Source organism: Lodderomyces beijingensis (genome assembly GCF_963989305.1).
Source record: "Lodderomyces beijingensis strain CBS 14171 genome assembly, chromosome: 3".
NCBI lineage: Eukaryota > Fungi > Ascomycota > Pichiomycetes > Serinales > Debaryomycetaceae > Lodderomyces > Lodderomyces beijingensis.
The window spans coordinates 1,687,358-1,704,584 of record NC_089972.1 but is presented as its reverse complement, the minus strand read 5'-3'; the positions used below and the strand labels follow the sequence as shown (position 1 = coordinate 1,704,584).

At 45.3% G+C, this 17,227-nt stretch overlaps 7 protein-coding genes across 7 annotated transcripts; 3 read left to right on the top strand and 4 right to left on the bottom strand. All coding sequences in view use genetic code 12, as the record gives it.

The window, feature by feature from the left end:
• Positions 1-9: 9 nt before the first annotated feature.
• Positions 10-4,644, bottom strand: LODBEIA_P28160 (uncharacterized protein; the record flags this gene model as incomplete). The annotated part of the gene is made up of 1 exon (XM_066972857.1): positions 10-4,644. One exon carries the CDS (start codon positions 4,642-4,644, stop codon positions 10-12), a length of 4,635 nt encoding a protein of 1,544 aa, XP_066829754.1.
• Positions 4,645-4,826: 182 nt separating this feature from the next.
• On the bottom strand, positions 4,827-5,555 carry LODBEIA_P28150 (uncharacterized protein; the record flags this gene model as incomplete). Its single annotated transcript, XM_066972856.1, has 1 exon — positions 4,827-5,555. One exon carries the CDS (start codon positions 5,553-5,555, stop codon positions 4,827-4,829), a length of 729 nt encoding a protein of 242 aa, XP_066829753.1.
• A 1,109-nt stretch (positions 5,556-6,664) lies between these two features.
• LODBEIA_P28140 (uncharacterized protein) lies at positions 6,665-7,543 on the top strand (the record flags this gene model as incomplete). Its single annotated transcript, XM_066972855.1, has 1 exon — positions 6,665-7,543. The coding sequence occupies one exon, from the start codon at positions 6,665-6,667 to the stop codon at positions 7,541-7,543; it is 879 nt and encodes a 292-aa protein (XP_066829752.1).
• A 110-nt stretch (positions 7,544-7,653) lies between these two features.
• Positions 7,654-9,183, bottom strand: LODBEIA_P28130 (uncharacterized protein; the record flags this gene model as incomplete). The annotated part of the gene is made up of 1 exon (XM_066972854.1): positions 7,654-9,183. One exon carries the CDS (start codon positions 9,181-9,183, stop codon positions 7,654-7,656), a length of 1,530 nt encoding a protein of 509 aa, XP_066829751.1.
• Positions 9,184-12,130: 2,947 nt separating this feature from the next.
• On the top strand, positions 12,131-14,182 carry LODBEIA_P28120 (uncharacterized protein; the record flags this gene model as incomplete). Its single annotated transcript, XM_066972853.1, has 2 exons — positions 12,131-12,357; positions 12,640-14,182. 2 exons carry the CDS (start codon positions 12,131-12,133, stop codon positions 14,180-14,182), a joined length of 1,770 nt encoding a protein of 589 aa, XP_066829750.1.
• A 381-nt stretch (positions 14,183-14,563) lies between these two features.
• Positions 14,564-15,742, top strand: LODBEIA_P28110 (uncharacterized protein; the record flags this gene model as incomplete). Its single annotated transcript, XM_066972852.1, has 1 exon — positions 14,564-15,742. One exon carries the CDS (start codon positions 14,564-14,566, stop codon positions 15,740-15,742), a length of 1,179 nt encoding a protein of 392 aa, XP_066829749.1.
• A 23-nt stretch (positions 15,743-15,765) lies between these two features.
• Positions 15,766-17,225, bottom strand: LODBEIA_P28100 (uncharacterized protein; the record flags this gene model as incomplete). Its single annotated transcript, XM_066972851.1, has 2 exons — positions 15,766-15,796; positions 15,874-17,225. The coding sequence occupies 2 exons, from the start codon at positions 17,223-17,225 to the stop codon at positions 15,766-15,768; spliced, it is 1,383 nt and encodes a 460-aa protein (XP_066829748.1).
• Positions 17,226-17,227: the final 2 nt, after the last annotated feature.

Genomic DNA, 17,227 nt, shown 5'->3' with positions numbered 1-17,227 from the left:
AAGACTAAACTATATTTGAGTGATTGTCTCTTCGGACCAACTACTCTTTGCTTCTCGAAATACTCCTCTCAAGTAGTCAACATTCTGACACGCGGCGCGGAAATTCATCATGATCCTTTGCGAGTCCAAATGGATCGCCCTTGCATTGGAGCCATAGTCGCCCGAGGAAGGTGAGCTCGAGGCACCCACTCGGATCAAGTGCATATTGTTGGGCGCCAAGAAAAAGTCGCCGTTATCTCTCAACTCGATTATGTAGAACCCCGTGCGGTGGATAAACTGGGCGTATTGAAACATGGGCTTGCCCCAACTATAGGTGATTTCTATGTTATCGCGCAGGAAGAACGACGAGGCTCTGTTGTCTAACAAAAAGTCCAATTTTTTCAAAAAGAAAAGGTGGTAGTAGTATCGGTTTGCCGACAAGATCTGGTCATCGGCAAATTCCTCATCGTGCCACGGATTGATCAGTAATTTAACCTCCACAAAGGAGTGGAAGGGACTGACCTTGGGAATCGAGCAGAGCTCTTTCCAGGGTGTCTCAACCAACTTCAACCCATACCGTTCACACAAACGCGACCATGCGGTGATGGTGTCTTCGATAAACTTGTTGGTGGTGTTGAGCCATTGCAATCTAATGTGGTAGCAATGTTCAGGATTGTGGACCTTGTCATAATGCACCGTCATCAATTCAGGACGATACGATCTGCCCAAGGGGTCGACGTTGAACTTGACCGATTTACTCAAGTTGAATTTTTTCCGCTTCCGGTGCGTCGTCGAGTCAGTCACCGAAGACGACTCAGACGTCAAGTTCAGCGACGATGTAATTTTGATCAAGTCGTCTTGGCCCTGGATTCGCGGCGAGGCGTTGCTCTTTGGAGTAGTTGATCCTTCCCTTTTCGCCGTGTTGCCAAACCAGGAACCCCTTTTGATTTTCTCCATTTTTTCAAAATACTGCGGCTCAATCTCATAGAAATAATAGCCATCTATAAAACCATGTCTCAGCTCAACGTGTTTGAACAAGCCCTTGTTTATCAAACTTTGCCCATATGAAACTGCCTCGTCGCGAGTATCAATGTCTTCAAACGACTCCACCAACCAAGTCACAAGCTCGCTTCCTATAAAGCACTGCAAATGCTTTTTAAAATGCCAATTGCGGTCCACCAAGTTCAATCCCGTGCGTGGATTCTGCATTTCCAGCGCAAGTTCCGGCAATTTGATCGTCTTGTTGAATCTCATGTGCTCTGGTATCATCAACGTCGGTTGATTCCCCGTAATGTCGTAATTCTCGGCCTCGTCGTTTAAGAAATCAAACAAGTTGCCCGTGTAAAAAATGATGTCTGAGACCCTTGGCGAGTTATTCTTCAAATTCAGCTTGGCTTTAGAATACTTGCCCTTTTCAATTACCCCAATCAACTTCCGCAATCCTTCTACTCGAATCTCTTCAGCTGTCAATTGTTCATTACTCAAGAAATAGGCATTTTGCGGGATATCCGCGGGCATAACCACGAATTTCATCTTGTGAAACTCTTTTCTATCCTCGGGCATGGAATCGTCAAACCCGGCCAACATCTGATCGAATTGGTTCCAGTTGTACGTTTGCGGGTGTGAAACCAACGCGTCGACCTGAGCAGGAACAAATTCGTCGGCGTATCGCGTACGGATCAATGGGTAGTAGGGCGCTTGTGGACGCTGCCCCAACATGATTTTATTCTCTTCCTGTACTTTGTTTTTTTTTCTATACAATTGAACATTCAAGTTGCCGTTGAAGTCGCAATGGATACGATGAATCTCGTCGCCAATAGACATGCAAATTAACGAGCCCAAGCAGCTGCCCAAAGGGAAATACTTGATGAGCCCATCCGAGTTTCTCTCGGCCTCTGCCTTTTTGACTTTGTCGCCGTAGCAGATTTGGAACCCTAGCATCAACCGCAACTGTATCATTTCCCTCATGAGGTCAGAAGTCGTGTCGAGCTCCAAGTAGTTATCTGGATTCAAGTACACCGAGTAAAGTTGGAATGTGTAATTCTCATGCAATTGTTTCTGGGTGGGAAACACTCGCGTCACGATTGGTAAGGCCGCGGGGGCTTGGAACGACCTCCATTTGATGAGTTTTCTTTGAATGTTATCCGGAAACAAATTGCTCCATCTGCTCAAGGGAGCCGCCTGCAAAATGTCGCCAGGAACCTGCTGCGAAGGGTTTTTGATTTCTGTCCAATAGGCGCAATAGGGGTCGTCACATTCTGTTTCTGGGGTAGGCACCGACACCACCTTGTCCCCCTGCGGCAGCATAGCCTCTTCTGGCAGGTGTGAAGACTGAGACTGAGCAGTTTCCCTTCTGCTGAAAAGCGTTTTCCCCTGGATGATCCGAGGAGAACCAGCATCTTTTCGGAAAGTCTCAATGTTTAATTTTGAGGCGGAGGAGGTGGTGGTGGAGGAGGAGGAAGACGTAGGTGGCGGTATGCGTGGCGACAGCATGCGCGGGGACGAAGTAGACCGCAGAGACGGCTGTAGATGCTGTAGCGGATGTTGTGGCGGTTGCTGCTGCTGCTGCTGCTGCTGTATTGATGGTGGAGACGCATCACTGTAAATTGAAGACGTGGGAGATTTGGGCTTCCTATCGCTGTTTTTGTTTATGTTGTATAACTTGGTGAGCGCTGAAGTATTGGTAACTGGATGCGTCACCGTGCCCACTGCAGATGAATTGGTGGTGGAGCTGTCAACTGGTATCAACGACGTGCGCTCATTGAAAATCAATGACAAGGTGGCCTTTGAGTTCTTGACCAGGGGTGCTTTAAACTTTGGTTCCTCTGTTGTCGATTCCGCGATTTTCTCTGACTTGCGGCGAATGGGTTTAAAGACATTTTCGTCATACCTGTCCATGACTCTGGGAAGATGCTGGGTTTGTTTGTCGAGATGATATCGTGGTATCCATGCAAAGCTGCTATCATTTTCCATGACTCCCATCATCTGCAACTCGTAAATCTTGCACCTGGGGATCCAAATGGAGTTTTCTTCTTGGTTGTCGCGATAAAACGAAATGTCGCACCATATGGGAACACAGTGGCTGAGTTTGCCGTCTCTAATAAATCGAAATAACGGAGTTACATGCAAGGGAGGCTGGTTCAAGCATATGATATCAAGGCTGGTGTCTATGCTGGTGATCTTCTGGCTTGTGTCCAATAGCATCTTGTAGTCGACGTCGTACAAGCCAGTGCCCGCGGTGATTACCATGAAATGGCCCAAGGAATGCTTGAGGTCTGTATTCCTGAACCGATCGTTGAGCAAAACCAAGCCCACGTTGACTGCTTCAAGGAGATTGCCCTTGACCGCTGGCAACGTCTGTCCCTCCATAACGTAACTAGAGTCCTCTTTTCCCGGACGCAACAAGATATCTCGTTTGAAATTGGCAAACTCAAGACGAAGGTTTGCCATTATGCGGTCCCAGTGCAATATGTTTACTTGGTCAACCACGACTCGGTAGAAATCTTTGCGCGTCGGTGGTCTTTCTCCAGGAGCCAAGTTGGTCCATGGAATATCAGTCAAATCCACGCTGGTGAATAAAACAATTGTGATCGAATGGTGGGTGCCCTTGTTGCGCCATCGTCGGAAAATCTTGGGAAACAAGTTGTTGACTAGTTTGTGGAACATAATCTCGCCATTTTCTTCAAAGTTCCACATTTCACGGGACAATTGAACAAGCACCGTCAATTTGGCGCTCTCGCTTCGAAAGATGACTTTTGTTTCTTCATTAACGTAGCCTGAAAACACCCGACGTCCATGTTTGTAAATGTATTTCACCACCCCGATTCTAAAGCCCAAGTAGGTCAAACGTTGTTCGGAGTAGCAGCAAGTTCCCACTAGCGTAGAGGCAAATTGCCACATGGCATCTCGCGACAAATTGACATCCTTGATGAACACCTCCATCGAGTCGATTGCCACAGAATCAAGATCGGTGATTTTCCTGATTTGAATCACGCTTCTCGGAGCCAAGTCCAATAAGTTTTGGAAAGGATGCGACATGAGAGACACCTGCGATTGCGATTGCGAGTGGACCAGGGATTTGAGTCTGGTTTCCGTCAGCGACGAATCAGCATTGTCGTTTTGGTTCTGGATGTTTTTTGGACCAAGTTTGAAAATGAGTTTTTTATTATTGTTGGCGTTGCTGCTGTCAAGGCTCTGGATTTCAATGACTTGGCCTGGAGAAATTCCATTTGGCAATGAGTTTGGATCTATCAATATGTCCTCCTTTGTTGTGCGAAGTTCGTGGAACCATAGTGTCACTTGAACAGGCTTGGTTTCTTCAATGTAATGGTTATTGGAAAGATCTTTTTTGCTCGCTGCATCCGATCTGCTGCTATCCAGCCTATCTAGTCTGTTGCTCGAATGGCTTGTTCTTCCAGCAACAAGTGTCCTGCTGTTTTTGTAAATGTCGCTGTCACTATCATGATCATGATGATGGTGATTGCGATGACGATGTTGCCCATGGTTGTGGTTGGAAAAAACACGGTTCAGCCCGACGGTTAAACTCGCCTGGTTCGACGACATGTGCCGCTGACTCCGAGGAGACGCTGTCCCTTTGCTCGCAGCAGATCGATTCTTGACAGCACCTTCATTCGAGCTGGCACCGAGCATCCTCGCATGCTGCATTCTGCTGTCGCTTGTGCCGTCGCTTGAGCTGTTGTAAAAAGCGTTATGTCTAACAATCAAACAGGTGGAGAAAAATAAAAGTTCAAAATTGCAAGAGGAACGAAAAGACAAAAAATAAAGAGAAAGTTGGGGTTCAAGATCCAACACCGTTCACTGTTTTAAGGCTACGTATGGGATATTGTTTACGCTCTTTTCACTACAAACTCGTCGATGAACCATTCATGGAATCTGCAGTCGTCGGCCAATTCGGGGTGGAAAGAGGTCCCTAGAATACGCCCTTGACGAACCGCGACTATCAAATCGTTATTCTTGCCGTCAAAGTTGTCCAACAGATGTAGTATTTGCACTTTGCTCTGGTTTCTGTACTTGTTTTCAGACCGTATCACTTTGGCGGGGTTGTTTTCGGTTTCCGTTGTCAAGACCTTGCTAACAACGGGGGCTCGGATAAACACGGTGGGGAAGTTGTCACACCCTGGGATGAAGTTGCTGAAATCGAGAGTTTCAATAAACGAGTCTAGCTGGCGGCCAAACGCGTTTCTGATTGCTTCAACGCTCAATCCTCCCAAGCATTTCTGGTCTTCGATGCCGTTTCGGATTTGCAGTGATAAGAATATAAGACCGGCGCACGTTCCCCAGATTGCCTTTGATTCGTCGGCAACATATTCGTACAAGTGTGGGAGTAAATGTGTTCTTTCGGCAATGTAGGATATCGAGCTGCTCTCGCCTCCAGGTATCACCAAAGCATCTGTTTTTTGGAGCTCTTCTGCAGCTCTAACGGCGATAATGGTGATTGCAAAATCGAGGTATTTTTCTTCATTTCGACTGAGCACTTCTGTAAAGTAGGTAATGTGTTCTCGAAATGCGCCTTGCAAGGCCAAAACCCCAATTGTGATCCGCTTCTTGGTTGTCATCTTTTTGGTTTTTTGGTGGGTGCGAAGTTCTAGGAAATCAGTGGACTGATCAAGAAAGGTTTATCTTTACAGTCAACTGAATTTTTCAAACGAGTCAAGAATTCAGAATATAGTAACTCAATAAAGAACTCGAAACGCAAAAAACTGAAAAGAATGACTCAATTCCTGTGACTCAGCTGCAACCAACGTTTCTTATCAGGGTGAACGGTTTTTTTTTTTTTTTTTATTTTCAAGATGTTTTTGACTTCTCGGGATTTTCATTAGCCATGGCGGAAAGTGAAAAAAAAATTATTCTCAAAACAGCAAATCAAAGTGCCCATCTAACCGCATAATTTTTCAACTCTTTTTTTTTTTTTTTTTTTGCATCCGTGGTGGAGTAGCGGCAAGAGCGGTGTGGTGGCAGTGGCAATGACAATAGTGGCGGCGGGGGTGTCCGTTAGCGGCGTGTTTGGATCGCGGAGACCCAGGCTCAACGGTGAGATCCTTGTTGCCGGAGAAAAGCCTGTGCTAAAACCCCTTTGACTTGGACCTCATCCATATGAGCAGAAAACAATCGCACAACTTGGCAAGAAAATCTACAGCTGAACTTTACCGGTCGCGAGACCCGAAAAAGAGACTTCGACTAGCTCACCTTGGCTGTGGGCAAATAGCCTCCAGAAGGGAGGGTGTAGTAGAAAGAGCTGGTTCTTTTTTTTTATCCGACTTATACCGAACTGATGAGGCAAATGCACCGACTCTCTTGCTCATTTGCTCATTCACCCATTCAAGCCCTGCGGTATATTGAGATTACTCATCACATTACCACGCAGAGCACTGGGTATATGAGTCAACCAAGGGACCAACGACGCCAAGTTAGAGCGGCAAGTCCCTTACCCGACCGCTTTTTATTTTCCCCCCAGAAGACATATAAATACGACCGGGTGTTGAAATATAAAAAAAAAATATAATGCACGAGAGAAGTCAGATATTTTCTGGGGAGAGAAAGAGTAAATTTTTCAACCTTTTTCACCTCCAACTTGCCAAAAAAATTGAAAAAGCTACTAGATCTTGTACAGGGATTTTTTTTTTTACCACCAGCAGGAGCTTAGATAGTACAACCACACGTAAAAATGGCAGAATTCAAAGTGAAGGCTGGATTGGCGCAGATGTTGAAAGGAGGAGTCATCATGGATGTCGTTAACGCGGAACAAGCCTTGATCGCCGAGAGAGCAGGTGCATGTTCCGTGATGGCGCTTGAGAGGATTCCCGCTGAAATGAGAAAATCGAACCAAGTATGTAGGATGTCGGACCCCAAGATGATCAAGGAGATAATGGAGGCCGTCAAGATCCCCGTTATGGCCAAAGTCAGAATTGGCCATTTCACGGAGTCGCAGATCTTGGAGGCCTTGGGCGTGGACTACATTGACGAAAGTGAAGTCTTGACCCCGGCCGATACTGTTGACCACATCGACAAGAAGAAATACAAGGTGCCATTTGTCTGCGGCGCTAGAAACTTGGGTGAAGCGTTGAGGAGAATCAACGAAGGCGCAGGGATGATTAGGTGCAAAGGTGAGGCCGGTACCGGTGATGTTTCCTCAGCTGTCGACCATATCAAGACCATCTACAAGGACATTGACGCGGCTACCAAGTTGACCTCCGACCAGGAGGTGGCCGACTTGGCCAAGGAGTTGAGAGTGCCGGTGGAATTGGTCAAGCAAGTTATAGAGTTGAAGAGATTGCCCGTGGTGACGTTTGCCGCTGGTGGCATTGCCACCCCGGCAGATGCCGCCTTGTTGATGCAATTGGGATGCGACGGTGTCTTTGTTGGATCGGGAATCTTCAAGTCTAGTAACCCCGAGAAATTGGCCAAGGCTATTGTCAATGCAACCACGCACTACGACGACCCCGTCAAGTTGTTGGAATACTCCACCGATCTTGGAGACTTGATGGCTGGTATTTCAATCGACTCTATCAAGGAAAATGAAAAATTGGAAAAGAGAGGTTGGTAAAGCGGTGGTCACATCCATTGATACTCCCCCCCCCCCCCCAACCTCAACACTCATTCATTAGAACATGCCTATATTTATATATGTACATATATTCTTTTTCTAAGTTTTCATTAATGAATCAGCTCGACATTATGTTTATAATTTCGCCTGCCATGGACCACCCATAATGCGGCAGACAACAAAAACGTTATGCCAAGAACAGCGCAAGCATAGTTCATGTTACTGGTAGTGACTGGGTACGTGAGTGGGAAACATAGCCAAACCATGATAAGACATATCCAAACACAAGACACGGCATTCAACGGCATTCCTAGCCGCCCCAATGTAAAGTACACTTTTGTATCAAACCGCTCAAGCGGCGAGCTTGCAAGTTTGGTTTTATACAAGATGCAAGCAAATGGAATCAAGTAGGAAATGTTGACGCACACAATCGACGAGCCCAAGACGGCACTCAAGATACTCGCAGATCCAAACATGATTGTGCCCAAGGCCAAACAGACCACTGTGACGAAAAGCAACGCCCAAACGGGACTCTTGAATCTCGAGTGGATCGACCCAAGCTGGTCGCGGAAGGGTAAAGCGTTGGAGTTGGCAAACGACCACACCAATCTTGAAGTGCTGCAATAGTACAAGTAGGAAGAACCAACGAAGGAGATGATCAAGAGCACCACTGCGATGATGATCAACGCGTCAATCTGGAGTGAATCGTAAATCAACTGCACAAAGGGCTGTCCACCAACGGGGTTGGTCAAGTCGCTAGGTGACGTGACACAGAACATGTAGACAATCACGGCTACAAAGGCAAAGACTGCGGAAAACGTGTTGGAAATGACCATCACGAGGGGCACGTTTCTTTCGGGGTTGACAATTTCATCAGTCATGTGAACTGCCCCGTCGTATAGACAAATGCTAGCAAAACTTGGCAAAAGCGCAAGAAAAAACACCAAACCATTGGAAGACCAGCCCGTGTCATTGATAACTTCCTTAAAGACAAAGCTTGCGGATTGTTTAGGCGACTTTGCCAATAACGCAATAATGATGAACAAAGTTCCAATGTTTATTACTCCAACCAACCCCTTTGTCATAATGGGGAGGATATGCACCGCAAACGCATTGAGCATGAAGCCAGTTATGAAAATGCCCGCGTAGACTAGGTAATAATGATAATTTCGAGGTGTAAAGCTGTCATGGTACAACTGGCTCAACGCGATGATCAAAACAGTGGCAACGTAGGTGCTGCTCAAACAGGCAAAGATCCAGCCCGCAGAAGACAACACCCCCGAGGTGTAGCTCAAGATCCGCTTGTATTTCGCAGGTGCCAAACAATACGTCCAGTGAACTTGAGCTGAAGAATGAGGATATGCACTAGCCAATTCAGCTAGACAGTAGCAAACCACCAAGTCCAAAGTGACTGCTAAGATGAATCCATATATTAAAAAAGGTGGCCCGCCAACTCCAATGACAGTGTTGAGAAACGCGCCAATCGCTAACGGGGAAGCAAGGAGCGAGATCTGGAAAGCGCAAGTGCTGAACAAGCTAAAGTTTTTCTCCAATTCATGGTGGCTGTAAACACTGCCTCTTTCAACTTCGTAGATATGGCTTATCGGCTGAGAAACATGACTTTTTTCAACTGAAACCATGGCTCCACCAGGGTCAACCTACCTCGTAATGAAATAAAAAAAAAAAACCAAGCAAAACAAGAAAATTCAGGAACACTTCTAAGTCATAAAAGCTAGTTATATTCTAGTCCCGCGATGCCCAAAGGGCCTTCCAAATATGGAATCACCTTCCGTATTCCGTTCAAATTCCGCTCATGATTCTAAAATCCTTGTTTACTTTGATGACGCCTGGGGGGGAGGTGGGCCAGTTTTTAGTTAAAGCACGAAAAAAGCGCCTCTATTTCCTTACAAAAAAAAAAAACCAAACTAAAAAGTTGACAGCAATTCGGTTATCTCTTATCTTCAACGGTAGATATGCTTCATAAACATCGACGTCCAATTAAGGCCATAACCGCTTAGATAGGCACCACCTTGTATTTAACCAGCTCCGCATTTGCTTGTCGACTAGCTGCCTCAACTTTGGGGGGAATGGAGGGGGGAAAGTGGAATTACATGGAAGCTGAAGGCAGGAAAGGGTCTCCCGCGTGTATAAAGCCCGGTGGATTGCCCGTTGCCCGTATATAGCTCATACCAGCGTTGGCCCGCTGGAAAGTCTTTTGAACTCTAGACATTGGTCTATTTTGACAGTCTGGAGTAGTTTTTCGTGTATTCCTTGATGGCTTTGGTCTAGTCTATTTTCACCCAGCGAAGTAACAGAAAAAACATGTTGCGCTTGTCACGTCCCTCTTGGCAAAAACAAAAAGCAAGAATGAGGTTGGCTGTGTGGCTATCTAACGATTCATTTGATCAGATGTGAAAAGCACTGGCCATGATGGGCCGAGACTTGCAAAATGTTATCTTGCAAAGAAAAAAAAAAAAAAAAAACAATAAGAAAAACTAAGAGGACAGCTTCCCCCAAACTTTCATTTTCATTTTTTTTTTTGGTTGCCGGAAGCTGATAAACATTGTAGTAATTGCTTCAGAAGAGATGCAAATCGAAAAGGAATATATTGTGCTAAGGAAAGGCAAGAAAACTTGAAAATTGTATTTGCTGTTTCTGTTTCTTGGATTCTGTCTTTTGCTACATCAATTAGCCGCAAATTGATTGAGGCTTTGCAAAAGTTTGCATGTTTCGATGGTTTCATCATTTAGGAGCTCCATGGGTACTCGAAATTGAGCTAGTACGAGCCATAAATGTTATCTTCAGCATTCTTAGTCCTCTTTTGTTCCGTCAGATCCATCTATTGTGCTTGCATTGGCGGCTGACTAACTGATTAACAAATATGTTTCTCTGAAAAATGGCTGCAAAAAAAAAAAAAAAAAAATCAAAAAAAACGGAGCGCCAATTTTTCTCTGGTATTTTCAAAAAAATGCATGAAAAGAACCGCAGCTACTCTTTTAAAATGATAGACCCTTTCCCCCAGAAAGTTTGGTGTTGGGTGTGAACAAGATGAGAATCCTTAAATCGTTTGGAAGCGGGGATGGACAGATATTTTGATTTTGCCGTGTACATCGTGGCAGCTCGCGTGCTAAAAATACTGGCAAAAACAGTTGGGTTTGCATTTAGCTCGGAAAAAAAAAAACGCCGTTTGTAAAGGTTAGATTCTTCGTTCTCCACATATGCACCCTTCTATAGCCGAGATTCTCAAACAATTGTTGTCCCCACAAATTAGTAGTTAGAAAGTTTAGGGTGGAAACAACGTCAAGAGCAAAACCTCGTTTATCTCCCTGCATTTGCTTCCTATCAAGGAGACGAACAAGTGACTTTTGAAAGCTCAGGAACAAAGACGCCTGCTCCTGATTTTGGTCATTCACAGTAGAGTGAGCATGTTACCACACAAAAATAACAATCAAAGCTCAAGATCAAGATCGAAATCGACACGGCTGCTCCAAGTCACCGTTAAAAATGCAAATGACAAACCCTTTTTCTCTCCTGGCGTCGTTGCCCTAGCTGAAACAAGCCCTCGGACTGACCGTAAACCATGCTTAATTCGCGAGATGAGCTCCTGTATCTTTTTTTCCCCGACCCGACTCGAAATCTTCTGATACAATAGAGCGCCCACATTTGACGCCTCCAGCGTAAGGAGAAAAGATTGTCGAGAGGAATGGAAATACACCATCGAGCAAACCTTTGTCTGTACGTTTCTTCCAACGGAGGGGGGAGAGGAGGGGGGAAAACATCCCTTCGAATTACACCAATATGGGCATGGGGGAATGGGGCATGCATTGCAACAATCAATCTGGCAAGGTGGGTTTTGTTCCAAATTTCATACGCCCTGCACGGCATTTGGTGCAGGTCCAGAGGTGGGGGACAGCCTTGTGCAATATCTCGTTTTTTCTTGGCTTAAAAACGATAGCGAAAAAAAAGAAACAAAAAGAAGAAGAAGAAGACAATTCCGCTGGGCTCTTTTTTGGAGCGTTTACATTTGCTACTACTTGGTGGGTTGCTCGATTTACATGCAATGCAGTACAAATGGAGATAAGAACGGGAGGTGGAGCAAAGACCGAGAGATAAGGTATCACGACGCGTACATAACATAAGCTAGCTAGAGGCCCTCAAATTTGGTCAATCACAGCCTTACGCGCGCTACCAAATGCACCGCAAGGAAAAACTAAAACTATTTTTGCGGTGCTGTGCGACAGACAAGAAAAAAAAAATAGTATTAGGCTTTACTCCTTTTCGGTGTTTTTTTTTGCTGCTCCATTTGTTCCTGGAACATCAAGTTGGAAATATGGGAACACGGGCGTATTTTTTGTCCCATAGATGTACCATGATTTATCAGCAGTAATTTCTGGAATGGTTTCAATACCACACCACCGCGTGTAAATCCTGTGCCTCATACAATTGTCGTTTCATTTCAAGGTTTTATTTTGGCAAAAAAAGTATATACAGGTCGTAACCGGATGAGTATATAAGGACGAGCTTGCCCTTGCTTCCCCACCCAGCGTCCGCCTCTGCTTTTCATTCTTCATTATAAAGTATCAGGGCATGGTGTTTGGAAGTAAAAACGATTCAGCAGTGCAGGAGAAAGGCATGAGTTCTCCTTATGACACCAACGGAGAAGTCAAGAGTGAAATCTCGCAACATGCAGAGGAATATGATCTTTACGTGGCCAAATCTACACCTTCTGCCATTATACATTCAGATGGGCACAAATTGAGAAAATCACTAGACCCAAGACATGTCAGTATGATTGCCATTGGTGGTGCTTTAGGGTATGTTTATGAAAAACTTTTGAGAGAACCGCTGGAGAAGAAGAAAACCAAAAAGAAGAAGAAGAAGAACCAGAACCAGAACCAGAACCAGAACCAATGGAAAATATGCCAAATGTCACATCGGAATAATTCCCAACGGAAAGAGACGAAAAAAAAAAGAAAAAAAAAAAAACAGAAAATATGACACAAACTTGTCTCTCTCCAATTTGTGGAGTTGTCTCACGTGACTCCAGCCCTCTTTGCAACATCTTACTAACATACCTTTTTTTTTTTACAAAACAGAACTGGGTTATTGATTGGTACAGGAAGTGCCTTGAAAACAGCCGGTCCCGGTGCGATTCTCGTCTCATATGGTATCATTGGCTTTGTTGTCTACATTGTCATGTGCGCCTTGGGCGAAATCTCGAGTTTCGTACCTTTGAATGGATTCGCCAACTACGGTAAGCGTTATTGTGACGAGGCATTGGGTTTCGCGTGTGGCTACATTTACTTGATCAAGTATTTGATCTTGCCTGCAAATCAGTTGACCGCAGGTGCCCTCACTATGCAATACTGGGTTGATCGTGAAAAAGTTAACCCGGGTGTTTGGATTACGATTTTCCTTCTTGTCATTTTAGCCGTCAACTTGCTTGGGATTCGCTTCTTTGGTGAAATCGAGTTCTGGCTTAGTTCATTGAAAGTCGTCACCTGTTTGGGGTTGATCATTTTGCTCATGATTATCGCGTTGGGCGGAGCTCCACATCAAGAGAGACTCGGGTTCCGCTACTGGAAAGATCCCGGTGCGTTTATCCCCTACCTGAATTCAGCGAGAGACATCCACATTGATGGATCCAAGGGGAAATTTGTCTCCTTTGTTTCCGTGCTTGTCACCTCTGTTTTCGCTTATTTGGGCACCGAGCTTGTTAGTGTTGCTTTTTCCGAAACTAGACAACCGAGGGTGTCGATCCCCAAAGCCATCAAGTTGACCCTTTGGAGAATTCTCATCTTTTACATCTTGTCGATCCTTTTCGTGGGAATGGCAGTCTCAGCTAGAGATCCATTGTTGCTCAGTGCTAAAGGTACCAATGCCGGCGCTTCGCCATTCGTCATTGCCATTAAAAACGCCAGAATCCAAGGCTTGGACTCCGTGATCAACGCGTGTATCTTGTTGTTCGTCTTGTCTGCTGCCAACTCAGACATGTACGTTTGTTCAAGAACACTTTACTCGTTAGCTGCCGATGGATACGCACCAAAGCTCTTTACCAAGACAAACAAGTTGGGCGTGCCATACTACGGTGTCGCAGTCTCGTTCTTGTTCAGCTTGCTCGCGTACATGAATGTCTCGAATTCCAGTGCCACCGTGTTCACCGCGTTGGTCAACGTCGTCTCCCAGTGTGGGCTTTTGGCCTGGATCTGCATCTTGTTGTTCCACTTGGGGTTCATGAGGGCTTTAAAAGCACAAGGCTACGACCGGAAAAAAGATTTGGTGTACAAATCGCCATTGCAGCCATATGCCACCTATTTCAGTTTGGCTATTTGCATTCTCATTGTGTTTATCAAGAACTTTACCGTTTTTTTGGGCCACAGTTTTGACTATGTCAACTTTATCACCGGCTACATCATCTTGCCTGTGTTTGTCATCATTTTCGTAGGCTACAAATTGTTCTACAAGAGCAAGTGGTTGAAGCCAGAAGAGGTCGACTTGGACACGTTTAGAGACGTTGTTGATGCTGAATACGAACAGTATTTGGTTGAAGAAGCCGAGAGAAAAGCAGTGAGGGACGCAGAAGGAAGGAAATATGACAAGGCATGGTTCTATGAAAAATTCTTGGGATGGATATTCTAACTATAACTACCTTCAATTGCATATAATCAGGACACCCAGGGGGCGGGATTTTTTTTTTTCTCAACGTCGTATATCTCAATTTATTTAAATTATATGTTATTCTTCTTCCGTTATATATATATTGTTTTTTTTTTTACATGAGCAAGAAAAGATCCCTTTGCATAAAAGGGGCAGCAGTTCAAACACCAGTGAGTAGGTTCAATGTTTAACCTAATGCTGGTGATAGGAACGGTAATATTGCGCCCGATATTGCGCTCAAATTTTCTATTTTCTTTTTTTTTTTCACTCCGAGATTCCACCTCCCTGTCTTGTGATGAAAAATTCTCTGTGGCACAGCTAACATATACGCATCACAATTGTTTACCCCACGTGCCGACACCGATGAGGACCACTTCCAACTCATCCACCACCAAGCTCGAGGCAAACGACAACACTATGAACACAGTGCAAGAGCACATTTCCCCTTATTTCAGCGTTTCCCAAACGAAATACGGCGGCCGCGGATGCTTTGCCAACTTGGAGATACCGTGCGGCACCCAGATACACTACTGCCCCAGACCAATTGGATACACCGTGTCGCGATGTTTCAAAAAAGAAGTCTGTTACTGGTGTTTTAAGTATGACTACGGCACCATCATGAAGAGCAAAATCACTGGGGATCTAGGTGGTAACAGCAATAAGAACGCGTGCTCGTTGCACTTTTGTAGCGATGCGTGTGCCCAGCTGTATCGCGAGGCTGACGCCGATGGACTTTTAACGCGGAATTTGCTCGAGGCCGAGAGAAACTACTTGCTTGGGTTGAAACAACCGGCAGATGAATGGAAGGAGCCCACGGGCAGCGTGGACGACGCCATTGCGGCAGCTTGGAGCTCGGCGGAAAAGTGGCACGAGGAACTCGACGCTGGTAAGCAGTCGAAAGGGAGGGCGCAAAATAGAAATGTTGCGGTGGTGCCTCGAATAGACGAAGGCGATTTCTCAGAAGCTATATATGTCATTCACGTGGCGTTCAACACATTCCAGAACCAGATGAAAGCTAGCAGCTTCGAGTACGACACCGCTGACCTTGCGGCGAAAATGAAACTTGAGTTGATCATGTTTAATTCGCTCCAGTCGACGGAAATCGAAAAGTACCACCGGTACCCGTATTTGATTGAGTCCTTTGTCAAAATTTACAAGTTTTTGAAACTCACTTGCTCTTGGGAGCTTCAGCCATACATCACCCCGCAAAACGTGAGGTTGATAATCGGCAGAAACCTCCCCAACGCGTTTGGTATATGGTCGCACACCAAGAGCCCTACGGAGGACAAGGAGTATCTCGGGTTTGCCGTGTACCCGTCGGCGTCCTTATTCAACCATTCCTGCGAGCCCAACATCAAAAAAATTCGTATGAAAAACGACTTGCGGTTTGTTGCGTTGCGAGACATACAAAAAGGCGAGGAATTGTGCATTAGTTATGGGAACCACCAAGATGAAGATGTTGATGAAAGACAAAAGCAATTACTGGAATGGTTTTTCACTTGCTCGTGTGCCAAATGTACCCGGGAGTTGACGCTCAGGTGAAATTATACTTTTGATAAAATTCTTTAAATTCTTCGCAATCGGTCATTTCCTTGACTTTTGACTGTTGGCATTTGTCCCACTGTATTCTATCGGGTAAGTTGAGCATATGAGCGAGCACACGTCGAGGAAACTGTACATCAACGGGCTTGTCGCGTGCCAATTTGGCAATGTAGATTTTGCTCTGCTCTGGACTAAAATGGATGATGAATTTGATAAAATCATGCGAGTTCTCAATCAGAAGCAACGCTTCATCTTGCGGGTTGGCAAATTCTTGAAATTTGAGAATCTGGTTTCGTTTGAACTTGTCGTTGTTTAATTTCGTGCGAAACGCAAGCGATTTTGCAAACTTGTCCAACATCTTTTCGTAAACGGGGAGGAACTGGACATTGTGGTGGACATTGTCGTGTTTGCTAAGCTCGTAAAAGATCAATTTCAAAAACGGCCTTTGTTCAGCAAATGCCCTGACCAAGGTGCTCTCGAATGTTTTCAACTCTGATTTGACTTGCTCGTCTTCATCGCCAATGCTCGGTATGTGTTTTATTGGTATCAAGATCCCGTGGCCGGAGAACGACAAGTCCTTGTTTGATCTAGTCAAGGGCCCCTTTGCCACTGTTAGATATGAGTGCGAGCCAATCGAGACAATCATGTGAGTTTCCGTGGTGGGATTACTGAGACAAAAGAAACATTCGTCCGGTGTAACCGTTTTGGGTTTCTTTCTCTTGGCTACACTTGAGAGTGACGGGGTATCCTCGGCACATTTTCGTTTCCTCGAAAATGGATTCTCTACAGTTTCCACCTCGTGCTGGTCATCACCATCTCCACCACTAATAGTGAATGCGTAGTACCATTTTTCTTTTCCGCCCTCCTGGCCCAAACTTATGAATCTTGTCACTTCCCCCAGGATCCATCGAAACGGCTCGTGTTCGTAAAATTTCCCCTCGGAGGTGCCCACCGCGAAATGATACCTTGGCTTCACAAGTTTCACCACTTCATCCACTACTTCGTCGCCAACTTGCAAAAACATCTCTTTCTCGGCGATAGCAAGGGGCCATTTATAGGAAACCAAGAGGTCAATTTTTTGTTTCACGTTTGAGATCCTGGTCACTAGTTCCTGCGTGAGCGGGCCCGATAGGATCAACATGGTTGTCCCTGAAACCAACTTGATGAGACTATATGGAGGCTTGACATAGGTTAAATTCTCAGCTACATCAACCAACGATGAAGCATTCCCCGCCTCTTGAGATTGTGCTTCTGCTTTTGCTTCAACTTCATCTGAGATGCCGTTGTACCCTCGAGTGAAATACATGCTTTCATTCAACTCTGTAGACGGGAGATGGTGATTTTCAGGAATGACATCCCCTAAAAGCACCGTTGCAGCAAATGGACCGTTTTTGTCGTTCTGAACGTTGCATCGCTCAAGAACTTTTTCCAAATTGTCGGGGCTTGGATTAGCGACCAAGATCTTTGTAGTTTCAGCAGCCATCG